Genomic DNA, 12,714 nt, shown 5'->3' on the forward strand with positions numbered 1-12,714 from the left:
ATTGTTTTTCAAGGTATGAGGCAGTAACGCACCCTGAGCTGAATCCAACCGGCTATGGCTGCACACAGACTACAGGGCGAGCTGCGCTCACACAGAGACCGTGCAGACAGCCGTAAACGGCGCTGCAAGGCCCCCAAAAAAACCTCTAGGTTATCCTATGTAGTGTTTTTCCACAATTGAGCTGGAGACTGGTGGAAAGACACTAATAGGAATTTTTTTTTTTTTCAAATTTTAAACAGGCTGCACTATTTGAAAAAAAGGAAAATTTTTCTCAAGGTATGAGCCAGTAACGAACCCTGAGCTGAATCCAACCGGCTATGGCTGCACACAGACTACAGGGCGAGCTGGGCTCACACGGAGACCGTGCAGACAGCCGTAAACGGCGCTGCAAGGCCAAAAAACCCTCCTCTAGGTTATCCTATATAGTGTTTTTCCACTATTTAGCTGGATACGAGTGGAAAGACACTAATAGGAATTTTTTTTTTCAAATTTTAAACAGGCTGCACTATTTGAAAAAAAGGAAAATTTTTCTCAAGGTATGAGCCAGTAACGAACCCTGAGCTGAATCCAACCGGCTATGGCTGCACACAGACTACAGGGCGAGCTGGGCTCACACGGAGACCGTGCAGACAGCCGTAAACGGCGCTGCAAGGCCCAAAAACCCCCCTCTAGGTTATCCTATGTAGTGTTTTTCCACAATAGAGCTGGAGACTGGTGGAAAAACACTAATAGGAAATTTGAGAAAAAATGTGCAGCAGGCTGCACTAAGAGCAAAAAAGAACAACTGTGTGAGGCAGTGTGAACCCCCCCTGAGCTGAATACAACCGGGTATATGGCTGCACACAGACTACAGAGTGAGCTGCACACACACACACACACAGAGACCTTGCAGAACGCTGTTAAAACAGCGCTGCAAGGCAAGAGCAAGGTGAACAGTGAAGAACACACAGCGTTTTGCTAAATTAGCCTTTGGAAAGGAAAATAAAGCAATTAGCTAGCTCGACTGGCCCTCAGTTAGAACACAGCGTCCTGTCCCTAACTGAAATCACAGCAGAGTGAGCGCAAAATGGCGGCAGCGCTTTTTTATAGTGCAGAGTGACATCATTTCAGCAGCCAATCCCAGCCTTGCCAGTACTTACATGCCCACCATGCTAAACAGGATGTGCCCACACTTTCATTCATTCCTCATTGGCTGCTGCGTTCAATTTGAATTCTGGGAACTTCCGATTCCGGTATCCGATACGCGGGAAGTATCGGAATTCAGTATCGGAATTCCGATACCGCAAATATCGGCCGATACCCGATACTTGCGGTATCGGAATGCTCAACACTAGCCATGAGTAAACAAATTTCACAGTAAAGCTGAACCTGTTAACCCAGATCCAATGTCTCCTGTCTCGTCTGAAGCTATAGTCAGACACGATCCCATTGACGGGGAGGGAAAATGTACTCCTGAAGGATCAGTGAGTAAAAGAACTACCTCCACTGCACCACACACTCATGACAGACTCCTGTTTAAAAGAGGGGTTTCAGGGCAACCAGAATTCAGTTCCGACCCACAGCAAACCGGCCCTGGTGCCCCTTTCAGCAGCATCATGCAGAAACAAGACTGCATTCCTAAACCTGCATACTGGCTGGATTTGTTCTCTGGAAAAGTTAAGCTTTCCACTCTTGTTTATTTTAACTGGCCAGGCACATCTTCATAAACCAGGATAGACTCCTGCAGTGGAGTGAGATGTACTAATCTAGCTAGGCTTCCTCTCCCCTAATGCTGCTTTAGGTGGTTTGAGAAAAAAAACTGAATACACAAAGTCAAACAAGCTGACGAGTCTGACTTTTCTAAAATGGCTCCATTCCTGTGACTATGTCTAGGCTTCGTAATGCAACATGGCAGGAAGTAACAGCTCATGAATAACTGGGAATCTGTTACTACCCTGGATAACATGTTGGTTGTAGTTTGTGGGTCTAATTCCTAATAACATGTTCCGAGTAACTGTGCTTTCAAGGAACCTATCAGAAAAAGGTGTCCTGTGTGTACATGACGAATTACACCATTTCTGACCATTATGTGACTTGTATCCTGCACAGGGCTGCCACTAGAAATTTTGGGGCCCCATACTGGCAAAATTTTCGGGGCCCCCTTGAAACTCCGCCCAGGCTCCACCCCAGCCCCGCCTCCAGGCTCCACCCCACGAACTGTCCACAGTCCCACCGCTCTCTCTTGGAAAATCTCCACTTCTCACCTATCACACATTGACAGTTCCCATCACCAGATCACACATATAGCCGGCAGCTTTTGTTTTGGCCAAAAGATTTTTTAAGCCGCCACCATAACACGGTAGACACTTTTGGCCGGGCCCTACTCTACTGTAACCTATTAAATATTTGTTAAAATATGCTATACAATTTAGGTATATTTTTATTTATTTTTCAATTTTTAAAATGACCTATAATACTACATACAAGGAACAAATACCACCGCACTATGACCAGATGACATATTACCACCACAGTGATCGAGTAATATAAAATACAAGGAACAAATACCGCTACACCATGACCAGACCACATATTACCACAAATAACTGAATACTACAATACTGATCAGTAATAAAAAAAAACCCACAATACTATCACCAGCAGTGCCATTATACACAGGAGATCTGTAATTAGTAAGCAGTGTCTCTGTACAGGTAATACAGTGATCACCGGTGACATTGTACACAGGACCTCTGTATATAGTGTATAGGTAATACAGTGATCACTGGTGACATTGTACACAGGACCTCTGTATATAGTATACTGTGTATAGTGTCAGTGTATAGGTAACACTGACTCACCAGTGACGTCTCTAGGTGAAGTCCTTCATCTTTCATCCAGCACAGACCGCCCTCACTTCATCCAGCCAGGACTCGTCTCTGCAGGAAATAAAACAGTTATCTCGAGTTCCGCTTGTAGAACACATTACTTAATTTTCCCAACTTCTACATTACACCACATGAAGAAGGCAACATAGTATCACTCTACACAGTAACAGGACCGCCCCCCCATTTAAAACAGTATACTCAAAAAATAAAATAAATACATCACTGCAATAATAATATCCCTTAATTAGCCCCTATGGTAATATTCGCCATCCTAGCCCCGTGTGTCTCATTCCAGGCTCCAGCCATATGTTCTCCCATCCTGCCCTCATGAGTATCCATTCTGCCCCATATGATCTCCCCATCCTGCCCCATCTGTCTCCATCGTATCCATCCTGCCCCATCTGTCTCCAATCTTGCCCCATCTGTTTCCAATCCTGCCCCATCTGTGTCCAGCACTCTGCCCCATCTCTGTCCAGCACTCTGCCCCATCTCTGTCCAATCCTGCCCCATCTGTGTCCAGCACTCTGCCCCATCTGTGTCCAATCCTGCCCCATCTGTGTCCAGCACTCTGCCCAGTCTGTGTGCAATCCTGCCCCATCTGTGTCCAGCACTCTGCCCCATCTGTTTCCAATCCTGCCTCATCTCTGTCCAGCACTCTGCCCCATCTCTGTCCAGCACTCTGCCCCATCTCTGTCCAGCACTCTGCCCCATCTCTGTCCAGCACTCTGCCCCATCTCTGTCCAGCACTCTGCCCCATCTCTGTCCAGCACTCTGCCCCATCTCTGTCCAGCACTCTGCCCCATCTCTGTCCAGCACTCTGTCCCATCTCTGTCCAGCACTCTGCCCCATCTCTGTCCAGCACTCTGCCCCATCTCTGTCCAGCACTCTGCCCCATCTCTGTCCAGCACTCTGCCCCATCTCTGTTCAGCACTCTGCCCCATCTCTGTCCAGCACTCTGCCCCATCTCTGTCCAGCACTCTGCCCCATCTCTGTTCAGCACTCTGCCCCATCTCTGTCCAGCACTCTGCCCCCCCCTTTGTCCAGCTTTCTGCCCCCCCTGTGTCCAGCTTTACTGCCCCCCCGTGTCCAGCTTTACTGCCCCCCCACCCTGTGTCCAGCTTTACTGCCCCCCACCCTGTGTCCAGCTTTACTGCCCCCCCACCCTGTGTCCAGCTTTACTGCCCTCCCCTCCCTGTGTCCAGCTTTACTGCCCCCCACCCTGTGTCCAGCTTTACTGCCCCCCCACCCTGTGTCCAGCTTTACTGCCCCCCCACCCTGTGTCCAGCTTTACTGCCCCCCCCCTGTGTCCAGCTTTACTGCCCCCCCCTCCCTGTGTCCAGCTTTACTGCACCCCCACCCTGTGTCCAGCTTTACTGCCCCCCCACCCTGTGTCCAGCTTTACTGACCCCCCTGTGTCCAGCTTTACTGCCCCCCCCACCCTGTGTCCAGCTTTACTGCCCCCCCCACCCTGTGTCCAGCTTTACTGCCCCCCCACCCTGTGTCCAGCTTTACTGACCCCCCCTGTGTCCAGCTTTACTGCCCCCCCACCCTGTGTCCAGCTTTACTGCCCCCCACCCTGTGTCCAGCTTTACTGCCCCCCCACCCTGTGTCCAGCTTTACTGACCCCCCCCTGTGTCCAGCTTTACTGCCCCCCACCCTGTGTCCAGCTTTACTGCCCCCCCACCCTGTGTCCAGCTTTACTGACCCCCCCCTGTGTCCAGCATTACTGCCCCCCCACCCTGTGTCCAGCTTTACTGCCCCCCCCCACCCTGTGTCCAGCTTTACTGCCCCCCCACCCTGTGTCCAGCTTTACTGCTCCCCCCCCACCCTGTGTCCAGCTTTACTGCCCCCCCCACCCTGTGTCCAGCTTTACTGCCCCCCCACCCTGTGTCCAGCTTTACTGACCCCCCCCCCCCCCCTGTGTCCAGCTTTACTGCCCTGGGACCCCCCCCCCCCCCCCGCATCACCGCTCTCAAAAAAAAAAGTTCTGCTTACCTGCCGCGCTCCTCTCTCCAAGCAGCTGCGCGGGCCCGCACGTCAATAGCGTACAGCTGTAGCGCCGGCCGCCGCTAAGGGCCCGGTTCAGCCGATGCGGGCCCCCTCTGCTCACCGGGCCCCATACGCCAGTCACGGCTGTAATGCCCTGATGGCGGCCCTGATCCTGCATTCTCAGCAGATTTCCCCTCTGCTTGCTATATATGTAACTTGTTATCCACTGAGACCTGGGGGAAATAAGCTGCGGTAATTTCTCACATAGACAGCACAGAGAGGGGAAAGCTCACTGTCCGTTACTTTTTAGCTCACAAACAGAAGCTTCAGCAACATGAAGGACATTATACAGCAGAGCTCAGCTGTCTTGAGCTGAATCATCCTCTGATGTGAGGTAAAACACTTGTTGCGGAGCTCCCTTTATCTGTTCCCTTATCTGCTTTTCACTCCTTCCTCACCCTCTCCTCTCCATTGAGGATAATGGTCTGTGTCAAATGACACCTGCAGTCCATCTCCTCTTAGCAAGACTGACTTGATCTGCTTTTTTACAGGGGAGGGGGAAGAAGTGTCTAAGTGGGGAAGGAAGATGATTTCTCTGATAAGATATATTACCAAGTTTCTTATAATCACCTGTAATATTGATTTATAAGTTCATTTTTTATTTTATTGTATGCTGTATGTACTCTACAGGACTCTGGAAAAACGTCTACATAGAAGTACATACATTTATATTTATCTATATATATATATATGAGGCATCGTGATTACTCGCTAATCCCACCCCCTGCACAGTAGCTCTGCCTCCCATCACATCACCACACATAATCCCGCCCCCACCCAATTACTACACATAATCCCGCCCCCACCCCATTACCACACATAATCCCGTCCCCCCACATTACCACACGAGGCTCCATCCCCACACATTACCACATGAGGCTCCATCCCCACACATTACCACACATAATCCCGTCCCCCCACATTACCACATGAGGCTCCTTCCCCACACATTACCACACGAGGCTCCTCCCCACACATTACCATACGAGGCTCCGCCCCCGCATATTACCACACAAGGCTCCATCCACACACATTACCACACGAGGCTCCTCCCCCACATTAACACACGCAGCACTTCCTTTCTATGTAATTCAACCACTTCAGCCAAGGTAAGCGTACATTTAATTGCATAATCACCAGCAGCATTAATTAGATATCAATGAGCGTGCCGAGCGTTAGCTGGCTGGAAACAGTATATATATAGATTTCCTTTATTTATCTTAGTTATTCTTATAATATTTCAGAATATGATGGTCTTCCCATTAATATTGTAACTTGGAGGATGACAGTACTAAATTGTCTGATGTGCACTGACTACAGTGACCTCTACATTTCTGTATTTATTTTCCTATTGTAATTTTGTAGTTCACTGGAAAAGGGACACAGACTTTAAAAGGGGTGCTCACTTTATTTTAACAAATGTGTTGGAGACATGATTGTGTGGCACTTGGTAATAGTATTAGCTTCTCCTCCTGCACTTGTTAGTGAAGCCTTTCTCACAGGCTGCACAGCTCTCCTGTTTACGAAATGCAAGGTCCTGGCGGAGCATGTGATCAGACCTGTCCATCAGCATGGTCTAATTGAAAAATACATGGGAAACCAGTTTTTCAGTTGCAGGGGGCTGAAAGGCAGGTCAGATCACATACTTCTCAATCAGCTGCCATTTCATGGATCGGAGTAGTGTTCAGTCTGTAAAGAAAGCTGCACTAACATGTGAAGGAGGTGAACTTGTAATATTTATCAGTAGGTGTCAAAAAATGATGTCCCTAAGGCATTTAGTAAAATAAACATAAAAGGGACAACCACATTAAAGTAAATCTATTTTTACTACCCCATCAGAGAGCATCATTGCGTAGTGGCAAATTCCGATTCCAGCAATGAATCACTTACTGGGTTACTTGCTGCAGTTTTGATAAAAAGTTTTATCTGCTGCAGACCTACCAGCGAACCTCTGGTTGCTGAGTTCTATATAACCCCACCCACACCACACCAATAATTGGCAGCTTTCTGTGTACACTGTGCCTAGGCAGAAAGCTGCCAATCAGTGGTGGGAGTGGGGTTATACAGAGCTCATGAACATGAGGACTACATGGTAGCAGGTTTTCTGGTCCTCTGCTGCTGGTAAGATAGTGTTTTTTATCAAAACTACAGCAAGCAGCCTAGTAAGTGACTTATCACTAGAATCAGAGTTATGCCCAAACATCATGCTTCTCTCAAATTAGGTGGCAAAAACATGATCACAGATTGTCTTTAAGGATTGCTTCATGTGCAGATTCACCACTGGCCCGTACGTGTTTGAGGGGATAGGAATACAGTATATGGTTTCCTTTAGCAACTGGGCCAGTCTGTGTACCCATGGCAGTAACCTTTGACTTTCACTTTCACAGTAACAATCTGCAGTGTTGTCTGGGTCAGAAGGATATAAAATAATATAATACCAGATATTATTTATGCTATATGTGGAATCTTTTTTTTTTTCAATATTACTTTTGACTTTATTCCTATGGCATGTTTGTTCATTTACTCCACAGATGCTGTTTGTAATGTTAACTCCAAAGACAAAGATGAAAGTCACTGCAAGTAGACTGTCAGCTGTTACTCAGATTCATTCCATTACAGCAGTTGTTCATCTGAAAATAGATCTCAAACAGACGATTACAAAAGGCTCAGCTACGGAGGAGGCAGGAGATTCTTGCAGATTATTTGTGGACGTTGCTTGAAAGACAACATATTCATGACTGTATATTTTAGAAAAACTGATTTAAATAAAATTAAAATGATTTACCGGCTCCCTGAATCTCCCTCATTATGGCTGAGGATTGTGCACGCCTTTCTTTTTCTAGGGTAGTATGTGATAACATTGTCTTCACACTGGTTACTGCAAGCTGAAAAAGAAATAAAAAACATAGCCAAGAATCAACAAAAACATCCCGAAAATTACATGCAGCATATCATGTGAATTATAGATGTTCTGAACTCCAAGGTAACAAGTACTGAAACAGCCAAGATGACCCTGAAAGTCCTTTCCAGCAAATGATAATGTTTTCAGAAGCATTCATTATAGAAACTAAAGCACCACTCCAGTGTTTTTTTTAAAATTTCAGCTCTGGAGTGGTGCTACTTATTGAAGTTCCCTACGCCTAATGTAATACTCACCAGCCACCGTCTTCATCTTGTATAAGCGCCGTTCCCATCGGTCTCCTGCAGTTTGTGACCTACGTGATCGCTCCAGTGTTTGCTAAAGCAAGTCAGAGGTCACTTTTCAATGCAAGTCTATGAGACCATCGTTCTGGCCCTAATAGAATTGCATTGAGAGCTTGTAAGTAACCATTACCACTAGCTCCCTGTCAGTCAGAAGATGCGGTCACAAGAAGAAGGCACAGGGTCGGAGCATCACCGGGAAGAAATGAAAATGGCGGCTGCTGAGTATAATATTTGGTGTAGGGATCTTGCGCTAGGAGCACCACTCCAGAGCTGAAATAAAAAAAATACCGGAGTGGTGCTTTAATAAACCAATACTCCAATTTATGTTTTAAAAAAATGATATTATGCATGTATTGCATGTATACCTGTTAAAGGATATTTGTACTATAGAGCAGTCTACATAGGGGTTACGGTGATAGAGGTACTTGCACCAGTATTTTCCCTAGACACTTTCCTTGTGGGAAGCTTGAGTGTGCAAATAAAGGAGAAGGATATACACTGACGAGCAAAAGGGTAACAATGTTTTGAACATTTGACTTTCAGGCTCCATATCTCACCATCCACTACTGCTTCGAAAGTGAGACTATCATCATTTTATAGACAATCATCTTGGCTATCTCATACATAAATTTGACTTGCGATTATTTAGCGATTGATTAGTTATGCAGATTCTTGTCATGTCACTGCATTGTTACTGTTTTTCTCGTGGTGGAAAAATCTTTTTCTTCCCATATACTACAAATTACAATCTGTTCTCACATTCCCTAATACCTCAGTGTGTTATTAGGTTGATTCCCAAGTGAAAGGTCAACGGTCAAATCAAGGAGCAGTCATGAAGAAGATTTCCCAATCCGCATCATCCAACTCATCGATAGCGGTCTCTCGGCCAAGAAAATTGCCGAACTGCATCACATGAATACTCAATTATGTCCGCCCATCCATTTAAAATCCAATTGGTGGACGTCTGGCGCAATAAACATGGCAGTGGAGGTTTCTCATATGCTTTGTAATAGTGAGATTACATACATCCATGCCCGAAAAAAGGTGAAGAATCCTCAACTTAAATATCATCATAAGCGTTGGCTTGAGTTTGCAAAAAAGTACAAAAAGTGGACAGTAAAAGATTGGTGATTTGGAGAGATGATACGAGGTCATTAGACTAGGCTCTGATGGGTGCAAAAGGGTCTAGAAGAAACAAGGGAAGAAGGGGCTAATGAGTTGAGAAATTGAGGGAACTGTCAAGTTCAGTGGAGGAAGCCTGATAATATGAGGTTGTTTCTTAGCCAAAGGCGTTGGTTACTTGCTCAGGATCTGTGGTAGTCTCAGTGCTGAGCTATATGTGAGTATCCCACAAAACGAGTTACCTCGTACATTTGAGTACTATGAAAGGACTAAATAGTGTTCCAGAAGGACAATGACCCAAAGCATACGTTGAGGCTGGCGAGGAAAATATTCAATGACAATGACGTAGAGGTGCTGGATTTGCCCACAAAGTCCCCAGACCTCAAATCAATTGAACACTTTTGTGTAGAGTTGAAGAATTAGCTGCATACAAACCACAGTGAATCGGCCAGTGTGCACCAACTTTGGAATAGGTGTAGAAGAGAACTAGGATGTGATTTTGGTTGAGACATGCTTGAATCTGATCGAGAGTATGCCCAGAAGGAGTCAGTGTTGAAAGCAAAAGGAGGATTTACCAAATGCTAACAAAATAACAAACATTTACATTTTACTAATTAGCAAAAGAATAACAATGCTGTGGCATGACAAGAATCTGCATAACTAATCATATGCAAAATAGTAAAATTTATGCATGAGATATCCAAGATGATTGTCTATAAAATGATGGCAGTCTGATGTTAGAAGCTGTAGTGGGTGGTGAGATAGAGCCTGAATGTCAGAAGTTCAAAACATTGTTACTCTTTTGCTCGTCAGTGTATGCTGGAGAGTGACATTGGCATTCTTTCATATATGGAATGGGGCATGATGGAGACAGAGACAAGTACAAGGCTTTTCTGTACTGGGCAGGGAGCTTGTGATGTGATCAAAGAGGGAAAAACTTCCATCAAATAATCCACATTGTATCTGCTTCTTAAGGACCCTTAATCATTATTGTATAGTGATGCATTACACTCTATACTGCACCCCAATGCAAAATCTATAACAAGCCTTCACCCCTAGCACCCCTATAATTTATAATACTGTTGCCTTCTTTTGTTTCACAGGTGTTTTGGGACCCCTCAAGCATTATTTGTTGTTGCTACTTCTGCACCTACTATAGCTATGAGTGAAGACATACATATTACAAAAAGCTAAATCTAATGTCATGTGAAGCTCAAGGACATAGCGAATACAAAACCTCAAAGTGGAGAAATGTCTTGCAGGCTTCTTCCCTTAACCCTGCTGTTCTGTTCGGTCTGGGGAGACCTATTTTGAACTTTGGTATTTTTTGGGGTGTTCAAGATGCGGTTCTGAAACTTGTGGTTGATTGACTTAAATGAGGATGGGTCGGTCGGCCACGGGTTTCAGAGCCGCATCTTGAATATTTTAAAGAATATTGAAGTTCAAAGTCGGTCATTTTTGACCAACAGAACAGCAGGGTTAAATGAGTTGTCCAGGTTTTTCACAAAAGTCTGCAGTCACTGCAAACTTGTGAATTCTCTCAGAATGCGCATTGCCTGCTGTAAGGATTCTCTGGGGCTTACAGCAAGATTGGGTGGCCATGTAATCGCAGGTATGTGATATGCATACTCCTGGCCAAGTAACCGCAGGTATGTGATATGCATACTCCTGGCCAAGTAACCGCAGGTATGTGAAATGCATACTCCTCACCATGTAACCGCAGGTATGTGATATGCATACTCCTGGCCATATAATAACAGGTATGGGATATGCATACTCTTTGCCACGTAATCGCAGTATGTGATATGCATACTCCTGGCCATGTAATCACAGGTATGTGATATGCATACTCCTGGCCATATAACCGCAGTTGTGTGATATGCATACTTCTTGCCATGTAACCGCAGGTATGTGATATCCATACTCCTGGCCATGTAACCGCAGGTATGGGATATGCATACTCCTCACCATGTAACCGCAGGTATGTGATATGCATACTCCTGGCCATGTAACCGCAGGTATGTGATATGCATACTCCTCACCATGTAACCGCAGGTATGTGATATGCATACTCCTGGCCATGTAACCGCAGGTATGTGATATGCATACTCCTGGCCAAGTAACCGCAGGTATGTGATATGCATACTCCTCACCATGTAACCGCAGGCATGTGATATGCATACTCCTGGCCAAGTAACCGCAGGTATGTGATGTGCATACTCCTCACCATGTAACCGCAGGTATGTGATATGCATACTCCTATCCACATAATAACAGGTATGGGATATGCATACTCCTTGCCACGTAATCGCAGTATGTGATATGCATACTCCAGGCCATGTAATCACAGGTATGAGATATGCATACTCCTGGCCATGTAACCACAAGTATGTGATATGCATACATCTGGCAATAAACCCGCAGGTATGTGATATGCATACTCCTGGTCATGTAACCGCAGGTATGTGATATGCATACTCCTCACCATGTAACCGCAGGTATGTGATATGCATACTCCTGGCCAAGTAACCGCAGGTATGTGATATGCATACTCCTCACCATGTAACCGCAGGTATGTGATATGCATACTCCTGGCCATATAATAACAGGTATGGGATATGCATACTCCAGGCCATGTAATCACAGGTATGTGATATGCATACTCCTGGCCATGTAACCACAAGTATGTGATATGCATACTTCTGGCAATAAACCCGCAGGTATGTGATATGCATACTCCTGGTCATGTAACCGCAGGTATGTGATATGCATACTCCTGGCCATGTAACCGCAGGTATGTGATATGCATACTCCTGGTCATGTAACCGCAGGTATGTGCTATGCATACTCCTGGCCATGTAACCGCTGGTATGTGACATGCACACTCCTGGCCATAAACCCGCAGGTATGTGATATGCATACTCCTGGCCCATATAACCGCCGGAATGTGATGTGCCTACTCCTGGTCATGTAACCGCAGGTATGTGATATGCATACTCCTGGCCATGTAACCGCAGGTATGTGATATGCATACTCCTGGCCATGTAATCGCAGGTGTGTGATATGCATACTCCTGGCCATATAACCGCAGGTGTGTGATATGCAAACTTCTTGCCATGTAACCGCAGGTATGTGATATGCATACTCCTGGCCATGTAATCACAGGTATGTGATATGCATACTCCTGGCCATATAACCGCAGGTGTGTGATATGCATACTTCTTGCCATGTAACCGCAGGTATGTGATATCCATACTACTGGCCATGTAACCGCAGGTATGGGATATGCATACTCCTGGTCATGTAACCGCAGGTATGTGATATGCATACTCCTGGCCGTATAACCGCAGGTATGTGATATGCATTCTCCTTGCCAAGTAACCGCAGGTGTGTGATATGCATACTCCTGCCTGGCCATGTAACCACAGGTATGTGATATGCATACTCCTGGCCAGGTAATCACAGGTATGTG

General features: G+C 45.8%; 1 protein-coding gene across 1 annotated transcript in view; it reads right to left on the reverse strand.

Moving 5' to 3' along the window:
• MYOZ2 (myozenin 2) overlaps positions 1-12,714 on the reverse strand; it is a 230,254-nt gene that overhangs the window by 176,692 nt on the left and 40,848 nt on the right. Inside the window, exon 2 of the mRNA XM_069743749.1 lies at positions 7,702-7,801. Within this exon, the coding sequence (XP_069599850.1) occupies positions 7,702-7,777 (76 nt within the window). The 5' untranslated portion in view covers positions 7,778-7,801. The remainder of the gene's footprint in view (positions 1-7,701; positions 7,802-12,714) is intronic.

Source organism: Ranitomeya imitator, chromosome 1 (assembly GCF_032444005.1).
Source record: "Ranitomeya imitator isolate aRanImi1 chromosome 1, aRanImi1.pri, whole genome shotgun sequence".
NCBI classification, from domain to species: domain Eukaryota; kingdom Metazoa; phylum Chordata; class Amphibia; order Anura; family Dendrobatidae; genus Ranitomeya; species Ranitomeya imitator.